The sequence below is a fragment of the Bos indicus x Bos taurus genome, chromosome 21 (assembly GCF_003369695.1).
Source record: "Bos indicus x Bos taurus breed Angus x Brahman F1 hybrid chromosome 21, Bos_hybrid_MaternalHap_v2.0, whole genome shotgun sequence".
NCBI lineage: Eukaryota > Metazoa > Chordata > Mammalia > Artiodactyla > Bovidae > Bos > Bos indicus x Bos taurus.
In genome coordinates, this window is record NC_040096.1 from 40,186,228 (window position 1) to 40,205,673 (window position 19,446).

Here is a 19,446-nt window from a genome sequence, read left to right on the forward strand (position 1 = left end):
GAGAATGGAGATGCATATGAAAAGCACAGGCTGTAAGGCTATTAGGTATGATGGGACACTGAAAGTAAGACAGGATATTACAAACATGGAAAGAAATGAAAGAAGTTCCATATGTCTCTAGAGTGGGTAGGGAGTGCAATAGGGGGCTATGTGGCTGGAGAAATAAGCAGAAGGCAAATCACAGTTTTTCTAAGACACATAGGAGGATTTATCCTTGTACTACTGAAGGGTATTATATAGAAGAATGGCATGATCCAGTTTAGGCTTTAGAATTTATGAGGGTTGTGTGATGGAAGAGAATGGATGAGAGGGGACAAGACCAGAGGCAAGGACACCAATTAGGAAACTATTCTGATGACACAGGTGGGCAACTATTGTGACCTGAACTAGAAAATAGTAAGAGATGCAGATATTTAGTAAAAGGTAATATCCACAGAACTTGCCAATTTATTATATTCATTCATTCATTTATTCAACTTATATGTATTGTGCTTACTAGGGGTCAGGCTCTCCTATAGGCAGTGGGGATAAAACAAAGAAATAAATTGTACCTGTAAAGTGAAAAAATAAAACAAACCTAGAACGGAGGAGACTTTAGGGGATCAAATATTTAAAGGATAACATTAAAAAGCGTAATTAGAATTGTTTTGCGTGTCTTCACAAATTAAATTAAATAATTTAGAGAGTTGAGGTAACTACTAGGGTTTGATCCAGCAAGTCTTTGTTTTGGTGACTACTGCTATGTGAAAGTCAAAGTGTTAGGCGCTCAGTCATGTCTGACTCTTTGAGACCTCCTAGGCCTTAGCCTCTCAAGCTCTTCTGTCCATGGAGTTCTCCAGGCAATAATACTGGAGTGGGTAGCCATTCCCTTCTCCAGGGGATCTTCCAGATCCAGGGATCGAACCCAAGTCTCTTGCACTGCAGGCAGATTCTTTACTGTCTGAGCCACCAGAGAAGCCAGACTATTGTTGTAAATACATAAATATATGAATTTTTTTAAGTATTTCAAAACTTATATGGTGGTCATGATGTCAAACATATTTTAGCTTTCTGATTTAACTATTAGTTTCAGTAAGATAAAGACATGAAGTATATTTATATATTATAATCTTTATTTTACAAAAACTATAGGTCTTTAAACTGAGGTAAAGCTACAATAACTTCTTTTACAGCAAGATAATAAACACTTATATATTTATTCCAAGATATATATTTACACAGCTTAACCTTTCCTGTAGTATTAATGTGTCATGTTTCTTCAATTTGAACTACAATACTTGAAAAAAATGCTATTAAGCCAAGTTTCTTTTCATGGCAAATTCAGATCTAAAGATGATAGGATCCTTACCCATTGATTAGCACCTGCTACAGAAGCAGACTCTTATAGAATAAAGAAATTCCATGAAAGTTAGTTTATTCAGTATACAGTGTTTGATTTATCATTTTTACTACTAAGGAATTTAAGGAAGAGATGTATTTTATTTTCCCAAATTAAGGGGGGAAAAAAAATCTCAAAAGTGTAAAAAAATATTTTACAGTTTTCCCTGGCTAAGAACCATACCTACTTAACCATCCCAGAAGAATTCCAATTTAAAAGTTATAAAATATGATCATATAAAACAATAAATGCAAGGAGATGATTAACTTAAATTCAGGACCAAAGAAAGGGACCCAGTCAGGGAAGAGGCACCCAAAGGTTTTCATGTTTATGGTATTTCTCTAACTCTTCGGTGAGATGGTTGGTATAGTAGATACAGTTCTCTTCAGAGAAAAAGAATCAACAGAATATAGATAATCTATATCTGTCTTTATAACTGTTACCATATCCATGTGTGCGTGCTCAGTCATATCCGACTCTTTGCGATCCTGTGGACTGCAGCCTGCTAGGCTCCTCTGTCTATGAGATTATTCCAGCAAGAATACTGGAGTGGGTTGCCATTTCCTCCTCAGAGGATCTTCTTGATTCAAGGATCGAACCCATATCTCCTGCACTGCAGGCAGATTCCTCACAACTGAGCCACCAGGGAAGCCCCATCTATATCCATCTCTATTATCTATATATACAAAGAGAGTACTGGCTCACACAATTATAGGGGCTAACAAGTCCCAAGATTAGCAATAATCAAACTGGAGAGCCAATGATGTAGTTCCAGTCCAGTCTAAAGGCAGGAGAAGACCAATGTCCCAGCTCAAACATGACCTCTCCTGCCCTACATTTTTGCTCTAATCAAGACTACAGGCATTAGATGAGGCCAACTCATCCCAGGGAGAGCAATAAACTTTACTCAGTCTATTGACTTAAATTTTAATCTCATCCAGAATAATCTCACCCTCATAGACATACCCACTATGATATTTAACCAAATATATGGGCACCCATGGCCCATTCAAATAGACATATAAAATTAATCATCATGGTTCCCTATACTGGTATTCAGAATTACCTTTTTAAAGTATAAATATTTATGTATATGTGTATGCTCTTTATATGTTTAATAGGAAAAGCTGAACTCAAAGATACTACTATGACAGGTGACATTAGAATGTGTTATCTAATGTATTAATAGTAAAACAAAAATAGATAAAAACCTAAAACTGGGTTTTGAATAAAAGGAAGAAGAAATACATCTCACAATCACCAAGGTCATAAAAAACAAGGGATGTCTGAGACACTGGAGCAGACGATATGAGACTGGAAGAAATGTACCAACTGATGCCGTGTGATGCTATGGATTCGGCCCTGTAGCAGAAACAGGACATTACTGGGAAAATGCTGCTAAGTTCAAACCACTGACCAATGCTGATTTCTCAGTTTTGATAAACGTACCAGGACAAAGATGACGACATTAGAGGAAAGTAAATATGGGTGAGGTGAACTTTCTGTACTGTCTTTGCAACTTTTCTGTATTTCTATTCAAAAAATAAAAAATTTAGGTAAAAACCTACCCGGCTTGACAACTGAGTCAGTTGCTAGGGAGGTATCATTTAAGGAGGTCAGTCTCATTTCCAAGCAGGAATGAGGCACTGATGCTTGTCTCACTAGTTCTGAGTGTTAAGTACTCCAGGAGACCAAAAATAGATTTCAGACATTAGCAATAGCAACCCAAGACCTCTGCTCAGCACTAAATATCTTAAAAGCATAAAATCAGCAAGAGTGGAGATTTACACAGGAGATAATCCGGAGGTTGCCATTAAGCTTGTAGGACAACAAGATGAATCTATTTGGCTGGATATGTAAACATTACATGTTTGTTCTCAGGGAAAAGGTTATATATTAAGGATAGAGAATTAAACAAACATTTTTCGTTAAAATTGTCACAATAATTGTTATAACAACATGTCATATGGTCTAGTGTGTCTTTCAACTTTGGAATTTTCCAAGCATTTTAAGTCCTTAAAACCAAAATTAAATTTTTCCTTTCAAATTGAGATCTATGGTGGCTCAGATGGTAAAGCATCTGTCTACAATGCGGGAGACCAAGGTTTGAGCCCTGGGTTGGGAAGATTTCCTGGAGAAGGAAATGGCAATCCACTCCAGTACTGTTGCCTGGAAAATCCCATGGACAGAGGAGCCTGGTAGGCTACAGTCCATGGGGTCGCAAAGAGTCGGACACAACTGAGCGAGTTCACTTTCACTATGAAGGCTTAAGTTGCCAAGCAAAGTATATCAATCATGAACAAGTAGTTGCAGAGTGAATACTGTATGTCTGGAACTGAGCTTACTATTATATGTATTTCTGAAGAACTATAACATATTGTCCCTGTTCTTTAATATCACTAATCTTGTTTGATACATAAGATAAATGCTTATCAAGTACACTCATGTTAGCAAACTTGTGACTTGCTCTATCATTGCTTTTCATGCCCCAATCCACAGGAAGTAATTTTTTATAGGTTAATTCTCAGAAATGTAAGTGATTTTTTTAACTGCTCAAAATTCACATGGTGAGAGGTCTCACATGAGGGCAACACAACATATAACCAAATGAATTCAACTTAGACCTTTACTGATATGAATGTCAAAGTGCAAGGCTGGGGCAAATCAATTTCAAACTATCCAACTTGAGTTTTGTAATGATTACATCTAGTCACTGTTAAGAAAGGTGCTTTCGGATGGAGTGCTCCATACCAGAGCTTTTTTATTTCCTCATGTACATCATTCCTAAATAATCTGACTGTGGATAAATAGAGATACAGGGGTAGTTTTTTCTTTACATTTTTTCAGCATCACAGGATTACTATGTGAAGAAAAATCTTTTTTCTCATCTTTATTTTTTAACAGAGGACCAACTGCTTGTTCTCATCAAGAATTCTCCACACAGCTCTACGTTATCACATTCTAAGGATTAACAAGTTATAATGATCAGAACCTTAAAAAAATTCCTGGGGAAAATAAAATTAGAATAAGATGAGACCCAGAGTTAGCCAGAAATTCTTCATTTTCTAGGAACCAAAATGCTGAAATTGCTTCATAAAATGAAAAAACAGGAATTTAGAGTTTGACTCAAATCCCAATTCTTGTATTACAGTATATGTAGGAAAAGTGATACTTGGTATATTTGTGTGTTGACTTCTTTTTGAAATCAACACTGGTAAGAGGCTATAGACGTCTTTAAAATACTTAGAAAAGTGGAGGTACAAATACATTCTGGTGTAGTACTGCTCTTTTCTTTCTATTTTATTCCTCCATACTGGCATAATGAATAGTCTATTGCTGTTTAAGACTTAAAACAGCTGCATTTCTAATTCTGGCAGATTATGAGGGATTTTTATATGGGTTGCATGTTAAAAGCAAATAAATGACATGCCAACCAGCAAAATGAGAGTGCTGGGCAGATGGTGGCACGGCTGAGTTACTGAATTGAAGTGCTATGTGCTACCAATCATGGAACATCAAAAAGAGATATTTGGCAGCTTTTCAAGTGAAGCCAAATCCTTTACCTCAAGCAAAAATAATTTATGTGTCCACAAGATCTTCAGATAGCCAGTATGAACCAAAGATCTTCAGTAGCCATTCTCCAATTGGCCTTTGTTAACACAGGCAGCCTTCAATGACTTTATTTTACAGATTTTGATGGTATATACAATTCTGTCCTTCCTTCCTTTCCTCCTCTAGGTTCTCCTGTGACTGTGCATGTGTGTGTGTGTGTGTGTGTGTGTGTGTGTGTGTGTGTTGAGAGACAGAGAGAGAAGGAATATGGAAACAATTTCTCCTACTTCTAAGGGGATTATCTTAGAAGTCAAGAAGGCTTTTCAATATATGATCATAGTGAAAAATAAAATACCCATATAAGATAATGAGATAATACTGATCAATATTAATCTTCATAGGTCCATCTTGATCAATACATTTTAAAACTGCATTTAGAATGTTACCATGTAAATTCTTGCAAATCCAGAGATGACTTTCCAGAGAATAAACAGATGGGCACTATATCAAAGAACGGTTTGGCCTTCAAAATCAGGACTTTCTCTATTCAAGGCATCTTATGAAGTATGAGATCAAAGCTATATAACTTTTTAAATAAATATTTTAGAATTTACATTCTTAAGTAAATGCTGTTCTTTATAACTTGGATAAGATCCATTGTTAACCCCTGATATTTTACTATATTTTGTATGTTTTTATAAACCACTATACATAAACACTGAGAAAATGTGAAATAAAGAAATGAAGTTATTAAAATACTGTACAAATAGTCTATATACTATACCAGGATGCTTCCTTCCTGATCTATTCTTTTCTACTATCTACTTTTCGCATGTCCTTCCTTACTAAGATGACTTTATAAGATCTGGATGTCTTAGATAATGTGTTAGTTACTGTACATTATTATCATTGTCAAGCCTTAGTCTGAAGGCACACAAACTCTAAATAGCTTTTCCAGTGCCACAGCTATTAAATGGGCTGATAGGAACTGGATTCAGGCAGTTTGGTGCCATAATCTGTGCCTTTAACCAGAGTTAATACTAGGATATTCTGTGTAGCACAAAATGAAATAAGATAAACAGATCAAGATGCCCTGAGGAAAGTGAATGTTGTGCCAAATAAAAGAATTCATATAGTGGAAGTGATGTAGTACTGACTTGTACCATAAAGGTGGCCCATGAACTCAGATTTGAGAGGCCAACGCTAAAGCAAGAAGGACAGGGAGGCCTGGCGTGATGCGATTTATGGGGTCACAAAGAGTTGGACATGACTGAGCGACTGAACTGAAGAGCAATATTATTCACAAAATCAAGCTGCTTTCAATATTGAAATCTGAGGAATTTATCCAATAAGGAAGTCACAGGATGATACAGTAGAAAGTTTCTCTCATGACATTTTGGTAAAAATATGCTACCAGAATTTTCAGTTGTCTTATTTATAACATCTCTCAATTTGCCATATCAAATAACATTTCAGTTGAAAGTGTTTTTGCATTGTGTGTGTGTGTGTAAAGTGTTTCAGAGTCTTAGTAAAATGTATCTATATAGCTGCTCTGTCCAAGAGAACTTTTTTTGATTATCAAAATCTTCTATATCAATATGACAGTTATTAGCCAACATGCCTATTAAACACTTAAAATAGTCAGTGTGACCAAGGAATTAAATTTTAATTGCCTACAATGTGGGAGACCCAGGTTCAATCCCTGGGTCAGGGAGAACTCCTGGAGAAGGGAATGGCAACCCACTCCATTATTCTTGCTGCCATCCCTCCCCCCCCCAAAAAAAAGTTTAGTTTAGTTGTATTCAACTGAAATTAACCACACATAGTTAGTGGCTACAACACCGGACAGGGCACAGTCAGAGCCCTGGTGGGATACATATCCCTCAGCCGATTCTCATGACTACAATTTCATATTTTTATAACAGATGGACAAAATAAAAACTCAAATGCTTCTATTTTCTAGTTTGAGCCCAAGCACAAGAGTTCTGTGTTATTTACCTCAGCAGAAAACTAACCATTTTTTCAAAGTTTCTGACTCAAAAAGAATCCGTACCATCTCTGTTCAGAACAGATCCAAGAACAGTTGTGTGGGCTTTGCTGGTAGCTCAGCTGGTAAAGAATCTGCCTGCAATGAAGGAGACCCCAGTTTGATTCCTGGCTCAGGAAGATCCCCTGAAGAAGGGATAGGCTACCCACTCCAGTATTCCTGGGCTTCCCCAGTGGCTCAGATGGTAAAGAATCAGCCTGCAATACAGGAGACCTGGGTTTGATCCCTGGTTTGGGAAGATCCCCTGAAGGGGGGCATGGAAACCCACTCTAGTATTTTTGCCTGGAGAATCCCCATGGATAGAGGAGCCTGGCAGGCTACAGTCCGTGGGGTCGCAAAGAGTTGGACTTGACTGAGTGACTAAGCACACATATGCACAAGAACATACTTATTTACAAGATACTATTATTGCCTAAAATGTTTTTATATTATGGTCAGATCCTGTAACTCATCTATTTTAGTATCTTTGATGCATCAAAGTTTTTGTTTTGGGGTTGGAATGTGATTTTTGGAGATAAGCTCCAAATAATTCTAAGTTAAATCTGGTAAATAAGAAATTAATAAGATATTTTATATGCTTTATAAACCAATTGTAAAGACAAAATTAACGTAAAAAGACAAAAAGAACAAGAACATCTCATTATGTCTTCTACAACAGAAGGATTCTAAATACGCAAGTCTTCTGAGACCCTGTTATATCATTGAGGTGCTAACATGGTAAGATTTATATACAGTGATCAATCTCCACTCCAAGAAGCAATTATAAGGAATTTTTGGTTACACAGAGGCCAGGCAATATAGAGTTTAAAAAACTCCTTTGTGTGGTTTTCTCTATCCATGTGTTCTTTTCCTGTTGATCTGGATGACTTACAATACTGTCCTCAGTTATAGACGTAGTAGATGAGAAGAGAAGGAAAAAGCATGATTTCTGGCTGGATATTCACTTGCCAAATGGTAAAGAATTACTCATTAGGCTAATTCTGTGTAAACAGAGGGGCTTGATATGTCGTCCTCTGAAAACCACAGTATGTACAGGTATAGAGATATTTATAGAGACTGAGACTCCAGTTTTGGAGTGCATGACTCAGGTGTTCTATAGATCTTGCCAGCTGACCCTTAGGCACAGACAGCTGTTCTGCTGGATGGATAAAACCATAGAGCTTCAGTGTGAGGAGAGGAAGGAGGAGGGGGAGCAGCAGGCAAGGTCAGCCAGCACCTCAGGATATCACTCTTTATTCCTTCCACACACTGCAACAGAAAGCAGAGCCCAAGGTCAGCTCCAGGGTCACCTCTCTGAGCTCTAATGCCAGGTATGGAACACTGAGGCATCAGATGAAGAAATGACAGTAAATTGATGAAGGAAAGTGAGATTAATATGGAGGGGGAGTGCACTAAAAAGAAGTGACTACGAAACAGGTTTTAGATAGAAAGCAAGGATATCTGTAAGAAAAGAGCAATGTGTAGGAAAGCTGATTCAAGCAAGAATGAATGGCCTTTGATAGTAAATGAGCTTACTTGGTCACAGAGATGAGCATAATCCAGGATTTGCAAAAACTAGATAAGAAAACAATTTGTATTTTATGAATTAGGTCTCATTTTACATGAGAAATGTTGTAAAAGACATTGCTATGCTTTGAAGGAAGAACTGAATTTCTAAAATAATTTCCAATTATAATTAGCTTTTAAGAATATATAGATGATAGCAAGAAATCAGAAAAAAAGGATTACTCATATGATAATATAGATCTTACTAACAGATTAGGCCAAGAAGTGTCAACAGTAAGCACTGAAATTCAATTCCAACAGAACAACAGCAATTTTGGATATCTTACATGGAGCAACTATTTAAGTATTCATTTGTTTCTTGGTCTGTTCATTTTAAGTATGTATTTACTTACTAAACAAATAGACATTGATTGAATGTCATATGTTGGATCATGAGGATTCAATATCAAAATAAACAGTTCCTGTTTCAAACAATGTGCAGCCCAGTGGGGTCAAGAGGGGCACGAAGAAAGAAAACTTCACATGTGCCAGGCATCTTATGAATGTTTTCTATTTATTCTCATGAAATCTAGAACCCAACCCTATACTGGAGACACTGATATTGCTATTTGACAGGTGATAAAACCTGGGTTCAATCCCAGGTTGGCAAGATCCCCTGGAGGAGGGCATGACAACCCATTCCAGTTCTATTGCCTGGAGAATCCCCATGGAAAGAGAAGCCTGGCAGGCGACAGTCCATAGGGTCGCAAAGAGTCAGACATGACCAAGCGACTAAGCACAGCACACAAAAGACTCAGAGGAATGAGGTGACTTGCCCAACACTATGTAAGAAATAAATGGCAGCTCTAGGGCTTACACTACAATCTTTGATTAGAAGTCACTATTTATCAAATTGAAGTTATGTGGATGCTACAAAAGAAATATCCATATTTTTGAAAGAATACATGTAAAGCACTTAGAACAGTGCCAAACACATCATAACTGCTGTATGTCCTTATATCACTATCACTAATCTATTTCTTAAAGAACAACATGGGGAAGAAACATTATTTATTCAAAACTGTGTTAGCCTGAGAGTTTGGGATTAATGTATACACATTACTATATATAAAATAGAAAACTGACAAGGACCTACTATATAGCTATGGAACTATACTCAATATTGATAGCATATTCAAAAGCAGAGACATTACTTTGCCAACAAAGGTTCATCTAGTCAAGGCTATGGTTTTTCCTGTGGTCATGTATGGATGGGAGAGTTGGACTGTGAAGAAGGCTGAGCGCCGAAGAATTGATGCTTTTGAACTATGGTGTTGGAGAAGACTCTTGAGAGTCCCTTGGACTGCAAGGAGATCCAACCAGTCCATTCTGAAGGAGATCAGCCCTGGGATTTCTTTGGAAGGAATGATGCTAAAGCTGAAACTCCAGTACTTTGGCCACCTCATGCGAAGAGTTGACTCATTAGAAAAGACTCTGATGCTGGGAGGGATTGGGGGCAGGAGGAGAAGGGGACGACAGAGGATGAGATGGCTGGATGGCATCGCTGACTCGATGGATGTGAGTCTGAGTGAACTCCGGGAGATGGTGAGGGACAGGGAGGTCTGGCGTGCTGCGATTCATGGAGTTGCAAAGAGTCGGACACGACTGAGCGACTGATCTGATCTGATCTAATAAGGGAAAAGGGGCTTCCCTGGCGGCTCAGAGGTTAAAGCATCTGCCTGCAATGTGGGAGACCTGGGTTCGATCCCTGGGTCAGGAAGATCCCCTGGAGAAGGAAATGGCAACACACTCAAGTATTCTTGCCTGGAGAATCCCATGTACCGAGGAGCCTGGTGGGCTTCAGTCCATGGGGTCACAAAGAGTCAGACGCAACTGAGTGACTTCACTTTCATAAGGGAAAAGAATCTGAAAAAAAATGTATGTGTGTGTAACTGAGTCACTTTGCTGTATACTTGAAGCATAACATTGTAAATCAACAATACTTCATTAAAAAATTAAAGAGAAATATAATGTAGGAAAAATGCAACTTATGTATGAAATTTTCAAATGAAGATTCTTCAAAAAACATTTCTTTAGGGTTTGTCTTATGCCCCATGTGACCTGGGGAGAATGTCTTCTCTTTGACTTGAAATTAAGGATAGTTAGGTTAAAAAAAGAGAAGCAATGCACTCTTATACTGTATCTCCTCGGAGAACCCACCACAAAAGGACAAATAATCGAGAAAACTACCAAAGTACGGGAGGAGTGCTCTGAGGCCTCACCTCCCCATGAGGTCACAAGTAAGAAAGGGTGGGAAATCCGACAGTCTGCTCTTTGCATTCACTTTTCATTGAAAATGGTTAAGGGTGTCACAATGAGACCCAAACCAGGTTTATTTGAAAGGTAAGAATGGAAGAGAATTAATAACACTAATAAATAGAAATGCTGAAGACACAGTTAACATAAACCATACTTAGAAGAAAAGAGTAATGACCTATAATCTTATTTTTCAGGGTTTCCATTGTTACAAAACCACCTACACAGATAACTGCAACTAAACTTGGACAGGAACTGAGACCACTTAGCCTGGCAGAGCTAGATACTCCAGAACAACTACAAAGAAATAGAAACTGAGCAGTAAAGGCCAGGACTTTTACAATCTAGTTACCGAAGCAATATTAGGGTTGAGGAGGTGCTTCCTATGACTAATTCCACTTTATTAAAAGCAAACAAACAAGCTTATGTCTATATAATGTACTCCTGGATGAATAATAATGCAGGGACCTAATATATCACTCTCAAGGTTTATTCCTTCCATCCGTATTTCAGAGGGGGAACATACTACTAAGGAATGTACTATATCTGAGAGAAATAGATGTTACTTGCACAGCACCATTAAATCAATAATTTACACTTACTATAAAATAAAGAACTAGTTAGAATTTTGTTACATTTTTTTTTCTGACTTATGGTTTAGGCAATGAATCTTACTAACAGAAAAACAGTTATAAGGATACCTTAAATATATTGATCCTAAGACACTATTTCAATTTTGATTAGAACCAAGAAATTATATGAATGGATCCTATTTAAACAAGGGCACAGTTACTTTTTATTTCATATTTTGTATCATAACTCTACAGAGAAAAGCCTCCAGAATTTTCTTAACCTGATCACAATTTGTACATTTATTAAGTATCTATTTTTATGAGGAAGAGGGAAAATACTGGCCCTGTGATAAAGATCACGTCAATAGAACTTGTAGCTAGTTCGTTGCTGGTTTTGTTGTTCAACTATCATCAGTGTTTCCCTGAAATATAAACTGTCTTACTATAGTAGGAATTCTCTGAACAGATTCTCAAGAAATCCTATTTACTGGTCCAAGTTCAAAGGGCTAACTTGAAGCAGTATGAAGATTTTAGTCACTTAGATTCAAGCTCTGGTTGACACTACCCCTACTCACTGCAGGATATGGGCAAGTTAAAATTTATATTCCATAGCTTTTAAGGTACCTGATTTCACTATGTCACAAAGTCATTGCAAAGGAAACATCAGTGCTTGTGCAAACTGCTTCAAAAGCCTATGCTACTATGTAAACAAAAAGTTATTGCTTCTTAACTCCTGCTTTCCCGTGGTTCAAACACTGCTCTCTGTAAGAGAGCAGTGGCCTCTACAGAGAGAATGAATATACCCTCTCACATCACCAGTCCATGGGCATGACCCATGTGAACCGCTGAACCCAAGACTCACCAGATAGAGTGGGCGGGGTGGGGTAGGGGGTAGTATTCTGTGATACAATGAAACTGAGAAGTGATCTTGGAGAATTATCTTTCCTGTTAGCATTCACCAAAGTTGTGAAGAGTCCTGCAGTAAATAATTCTTTAAACATTGCTTAAAACAACATTTCTCAAAGTAATGAAAGAACAGGATCTCCTTCTGTGGTATGTTTAACAACCATGAACATCATGGGAAAAGGCCACTTAAGAGTCTGAGGAGAGCAATCGAAACAGCTAACATCAACTCTGCTGCTGCTAAGCACAGAAATTCTCTAAAGTGCTTTACACACATTAATTTATCTTAATTTTTATAATAACCGTACAATGTAGGTACTATTGTTTTCCCCATCTTATAGATGAGGTAACTGGACCACAGAATTATTTAATGTCTTAGCAAAGATGTTAAGAGGTGAGTACCATACATACACACTATAAACCCAGATAATCTGGCCCTGGAAACTGTACTCAATGCTTAGGCATACTGCTTTACTTGCAAACTGAATAAAACATGGAATCTATGTTTTATCATCACCGTATGATACTTTCCTCCAGTATAAGCTACTTTTTAGATAAAAACAAAAACAAACAAACAGAATCTCTGAATCCCCGAGGTTGACTTCTCCGGTGGTTCAGATGGTAAAGAATCTGCCTGCAATGCAGGAGAACCAGGTTCAATCCTTTGGTTGGGAAGACTCTTAGGAGAAAGGAATGGCTACCCACTCTAGTATTCTTGGGCTTCCCTGGTGGCTCAGACGGTACAATCTGCAGTGTGGAAGACCCGGATTTGATCCCTAGGTCAGGAAGATCCCCTGGAGAAGGAAATGGCAACCCACTCCAGTATTCTTGCCTGTAAAATCCCATGGACGGAGGAGCCTGGCAGGCCACAGTCCATGGGGTTGCAAAGAGTCAGACACGACTGAGCGCCTTCACCTTGCCTGGAGAATTCCATGGACAGAGGATCCTGGAGGGCCCCAGTTCACAGGGTTGCAAAGAGTCGGGACAGGACTGAGCCACTAACAAACACACACATACAACTTGTACAAAATCACGAAGGAAGTCAATGGTACTATACGGCCATAAAATCAGTTCTTCAGCCCCTCAGGGGAATCCCCAAACCATTTGGCAGATGCGCTGAACAATGTATGAGGACAAGACTTACGAAAAGGAAGTGAGATCATGCTAAGGCAGCTATAGCTCTCCTTGGTGTCCCCTTCTTTTTCTCATCTCCTTCATGAACTATATCCATATGGTTACTATATCTATTTTACTTTTAAACTATATCTTGATCTCTACCTCATTTCCAGCTCTTTTGTCACTGCCCAAGAACAGGCCCAAATCCTTCTAACTGGGCTATAGCACTAGCTTTCCAAGGAAGCTCCCATCCCTCAACAGCTGGGAACAATAACCACATGTATAAACAACACTTTGCAAAGGTATACATAATCAGGACAATCTACTGTGAAGGGTAATGAAAATTTCCCAGAAAAAATATAATAAAAGAAAGACTTAATATTTAGCTCTAAGACTTTAAATTGTGATTTTATTTGGTAAGTTCTTACAGTCCTTGTCTATTTTCTATTTAATCACCTACAAGATAGATACATACACACAAATACACAATTATTAGAGATCAAGTCCAAACAAAACAAAGCAAAAAGAGTTGAGTCATATGAACTCAGTCCTGTTATTAATATGCTTGACTATGGCTGAATTACCAGGCTTCAGTAGAGATTCATCATGAAGAAGACTTCAGATAAATTTCATTAACTTTCACAGCTCAGTACCATATACTTGAACTTGACTTTGCCTTTAGTAAAAGAAATTTCCATTTGCAGTGTTTTCTTACTTCATAACAATAACAGCAGACGAAGTTTGCCAGCTGTGGGAGTGTATATGGTGGGGCACTTCCATGGAGTTGTTTTTTCTTTTTCTCTATAACCTACTCCCATCCACCCATGAGCAATCTTTTCCTGGCTTACTGGGTATAAAAGCACTAGCTCAACCAAGCCATGTTTTCCAAAATTAAAAAAAAAAAAAAAGAGGGGGGAACCAGTGAATTAGCCAGGAGCAGTCCAGTTAGTACTTACAGATGAGGAAAGGTCTCAGCAGAAAATGACATAAGCACAAGAAAATCTTTGATGTCGTCTGAAGAGACAAGAGGATTTAACCTTACTGAAAATTAATACTTTCCATATTTTCTGACATTTTATTACCATACTATGTCAGAAAATGTTCCTGTTAGTGGAATGTTGATCAAACATGAAAAGAATCAGATTATGTTTATGTCACTACAGAGTAAAATTTAATTTTTCATGAGGAAAAACAGAAAGCTTGGATAAATGAATTTTAACAGTAAAATTATAGTCTCCAGGAGGGAAATTTCCACAGCAAGTTTATGTTCTGGAACTGGTCAAAAGGCCATAGCGGGGATGTCCAGTGTTTGGCTCCTCTGCTCCACTTACCCATTACATTTTGAATGAAGCGGATCCTCTACCACACCTCCAGGAAATGGCATATTTCTCTGGCCAATCATAGCATCCATTCTCTTCAAGGACTGGTTCAGGAATGAGTATGTTTATGAGCTTCCTTGCACCATGACCTGCAGTGTCTTAGTAGCTATCATTTGTCTTGCCTCAAATTATAATGTAATACAATCCTGCCCACATCACAGGCACTAATTCCATGTCAGGGCTGGGTAAATGCATAGCAAGGAGACTTGAAGTTCAGTTTACTTTTGAGGATATATCTAGAAATAATATTTTTACAACAAGTAAGTATTTTTACAAAATTGTGTATATGTGATAACTTCTAATGTGATAGCCAATAGCCAATCAAGCAAGCCATATATGTTTACTGAGAACCTCATGTCTATGGTAACAAAAGGATAGGGAGAGAAGCCTGCAACACAACAGTAAAGCCAGGTGAAGGACAGATCTGCCCTGAGCCGTGCTGGCAAGGGATGTGTGTCTGGCAGTCATGTGTGGTTCAGGAACAGGGATGGCAAAAAAGATTGTTAAAGCAATTCAGATTACAGACAGGTATAGCAGGAACTGCTATGATGTAACAGAATATCAAGTAGTCAATATTGCATCAAAGTGATGTAAGACATGAATACAGAGGGCCATGAGCTGTGGGGAAAGAAGAATAAAGGAGGAAATCTAGTCCGAAAATGGTAGAGAGTTAATGATTAAAAACTACAGTGAAAAAGACAGGAATTGTGTACTTGGTGGCGACTGACAAGCTGGAGAAGGAGTGCTGCCAAGTGGAGATCTCCGAGCTGGGGCTGCGCCTTACCGGTGAGGTCAGAGTTGAGGCTATGCTGTGGGTGACTGACAACAGTGAGCAAAGGTAAGCAGTGTTGGGGGAAACAGGGGTATAAAACGGAGGGGTGGGAGGTTTTAAGTAAACACTATTCTTAATATGTACTGAGAAAAGCAAAATACTGAGCATTAGAGAGGGAGAAGAGGTAGAAGAATATAGCTGCCAAAGATGTTTACAGGCAAATGCTGGAGATCCAAACATAATTGCATGTGTAGGCACATACTGTATATATGCACTATATGTACATACGTGTGTAATATATGCATATATATGTGAATAATATAAGGGTTAAATGTGTCAGGGAAGTGGAACTACGTGAAATGTGAAAAGGGTTCAAAGGTTACAGTTCAGGAGAAGAATGAGATCAGGCTGTTATAAAATGGCTTCTTTTAAATACCAACCAGACAGCTGCTGAAAGAGTGGAAGAGGCTTTCCTGAGCTGCCCGATCACCTGAGCCAGGTGATCGGGCAGCAAGTGAGGAAAAGGGACACCTTTAAACACCCCTCAGCACTGTGGCCAGGGAGATAGGAGAGGCGGGACAGAGAACATCCAGGGTGGTTGACAAAAGAGGTGGAGTGTAGGCATAGCAAGGTTCTGGGTTTGCATAGATGGAGAGGAAAGGCAGAACACTGTTACGTCAGGTCAGCATGGGGCACGGCAAGTCTGGCTCATGGAAGGCATGGGGATAACATGCAAATGGGCAGCAGCTCTCCCCGTCAGAACACACACATACAGCTTGCATTCAATCTGTAGGGTGTTACTCTGAGGACTTGACAACAAATGTAAAATGGGAAGAAAAAGAAATAATTTAGAAATCCAGTTATGAAAATCTTCATATATTTCTGGACACAGCCACAGGAAAAGGGCTCATAAAACATATTCTTTGCAAAGCCGACTGGCTTTGAGTCTAACATGAATTATGGTGACGATAGATCCGGTGCATGCTGTCTCTGAATAATTTATTTCAGGCTGCCTCCAGTGTTCAGAAACAGGAAACTTAGAACACAACATGGCGAGGCACTCGTGCTGTGAGGCCAGGCGCAGTGAGCCAATGTCCAAAGAGTCAGAGAAAAGGAAAAGGGAGGACACAAGCAAGTGATTCCCCCTCAAATTTAAAAAAGGGAGAACCTTTCCTTTTTTGGTGTGTTTAGCAACTGGCAAAGCTATAAGCAACAGGAAAATTATTATTTTTATCTAGTGAAACCAGCTGTTTTACAGGCTCTATCTACCCAATGAAAATGTGGCAATCCCAAGACCTCTCAGGGTCTCCTATCAAGGAGAATCAATACAGACAATGCGAACTGGACTTCATCAAACCAAAGGCCAGGTGAATTATAATCAGTGCATCCAAGTACAGGGCTCTGGAACTTGAGGAAAATGAAGCCTGGAAACATTTTTAAAGTGAACAGATTTCCTTTAAGAAGGCCAGAAGGGAAAAAAGAGCAGTACAATCTGAATTTCTCAATAATGACTCAATTTTAACAAAGATAAACAATAAAAATCTAGACCTCTTTAGAATATTGGACTGACTACTGTTGTTAAGGTCCCTGCTACATGAGTTCTCTGGCATTTTTTTTAAAAGTTAAATTTTTGTGACAGGCACAGTCCAATCCTAAACAAAAAATATAAATCCTAAACAAGAAATAACAATCTGGGCAGAGGAAATGCAGCTGTTTCTCAGGGAGTGAGTTAGCTAAAGTCGCACAACATGGCCTGACCTGCTGTAACTCCTGAGCTCTGGTTTCCAATTTGATCTTGGCTAGTAGCTACTGGAGTTTCGACTGGACTAAAGCAACGGTTTCCAGGCCTTGGCTTTCAGACACTCAGTAGATTTGGGGCCCTGACATCTGTCTTAACTTCAATGTTGGTGAGTGTGTTTTCATTTGCTTTTGCTGTTTCAAGTGATTTAAATAATGAATGAAAGTATTCATGTGTGTTTTGGGGGATTTGGGGAGAGTGCAAAGTTGGGAAAAGTGACTGGGACAGAACTGGGTGGGGAAACAGCCAATTCAAGAGAAACCTTTTGCTCTTTTTCAAAATAATGTTGAAAGTTCATATAGATAAAGCCCTAAAATTTCCTCTTGAGGTTGGGTTTGATGTAATTTTTTTTTTTCTAATGCTGCCTTAAAAATTTATGGCCAAGCCTGGATGGCAGGGAAGTTTGGGGGAATAGGATACATGTATATGTATGGCTGAGTCCCTTTGCTGTTCATCTGAAACTAACCCAACATTGTTTATTGACTATACCCAATACAAAATCAAGTGTTTAATATAAATTAATGAAATCAAAACCAAAAAAAAAGTAAAACTTATGGCCAAGAATTCTCCAGATGCAAAGTATTAATCTAACAAGGAAAAAGTACACTACCTGACAAGACAACTTCAATGAGATCGCCTTCTTGGATATCGCTAGCTGTTTTCACCAGCTGAAGGATGTTTTCAGAGGTAGGGTCATGGCGAAAAAGCAGGATCTTATCATACATTCCATAGAAACCACATTCAGGAAACTGTAAACACAAACACCACAACAGGTTAAGCGTCAAAATCTTCCTAAATTTAAAATAAAGATCAAATAAATAAATGTCAGAGCACAAATACAAGCTAATTACAAAAGTTCAAAATATCTAGAACATTAACAAATAAAAACAAATGGCCAAGTAGATACTGAAATGACTCCAAAGCAGGAGGAAAGAAATCACAGTTCATAAAAGCAATAACAACAAAATGCTCTTCTAATTACGGAGCAAAAAAACAGGAGAATCTGAGATAAGATTCAAAGACATTTGTGGCAGTAAAGTGGTTAAGAATTACAGTAAGTTCTAAGAACTGAGTCTTTTCACATGACTTATAGCAATTCAATAACATTAAAATGGGACTATGTTATAATTCCATTACAAATGTTGTTGCAATTTGTCTGCAAAAAAAAGAGGCCAGTCCATTTTGGCATATTCAAAAATAAGAGATGACTCGATAAATCTAAATATGTTCTGTGTGTGGGCAAAGGTGTTATCTAGGTCCTTTGATTCAGGGAAGCACCAGAGGAAACAATCCAACTCTCCCTGTTGCTGCTGCTCATACAGTGCATTTAGTTTCCATGCAATCTAGATGAAATAGGTAAGTATTAACACAACAGCTAAAAGTCAATTCAAGTATACATAGTTAATATTCTCCTCACAAGGATAAATCCAAGTTTATTACCCAAGATTATCTCCCAGTAGCAGGCATATAATGAAAGCTAACTGAATGACATTTTATACTGAGCAAGTCTATAAAAATTCTGATATTAACAATTACTATCAGAATATTAACAATCAATATTATTCCTTACATTTCCTCTCTTCCTTCTAATGCAAGAAAGAGTATTAAATTCAAACCACAGTACTGGCTGATCAGTTTTGTTTTAAAAGTAAAATTATTTGATCAAAGGATAGAAACGTCCTTAAGAATCTCCCCAGAGTTCACTGCAGCACTGTTTAAAACATCCAAGACATGGAAGCAACTTAAATGTCAATGGACAGAGGAAAGGATAAAGAAGATCTAGTAAATATATACCATGGAACATTCCTCAGCCATTAAAAAGGACGTAATAATGCCAACGGCAGCGACATGGATGGACCCAGAGACTGCATACTTACTGAAGTAAGCCAAAGAGAGAAGAAGAGATATCGTATGACATCCCTTACATGTGGAATCTAAAAAGAAATGATACAAGTGAACTTACTTACAAAACAGAAGAGGCTCACAGACTTAGAAAATGAACTTACAGTTGCTGGAGGAGGGGGAGAATGTGAGGAAGAGATAGTTAAGGAGTTGGGGTGGACATGTACACACTGCTATATTTAAAATGGATAACCAACAAGGACCTACTGTATAGCACGTGGAATGC

The 19,446-nt window shown here is 38.2% G+C and overlaps 1 protein-coding gene across 2 annotated transcripts in view; it reads right to left on the reverse strand.

The window, feature by feature from the left end:
* PRKD1 (protein kinase D1) overlaps positions 1-19,446 on the reverse strand; it is a 347,191-nt gene that overhangs the window by 136,652 nt on the left and 191,093 nt on the right. For both annotated transcript variants that reach the window (XM_027521799.1, XM_027521798.1), the window contains exon 2: positions 17,929-18,067. In XM_027521799.1, the coding sequence (XP_027377600.1) occupies positions 17,929-18,067 (139 nt within the window). The remainder of the gene's footprint in view (positions 1-17,928; positions 18,068-19,446) is intronic.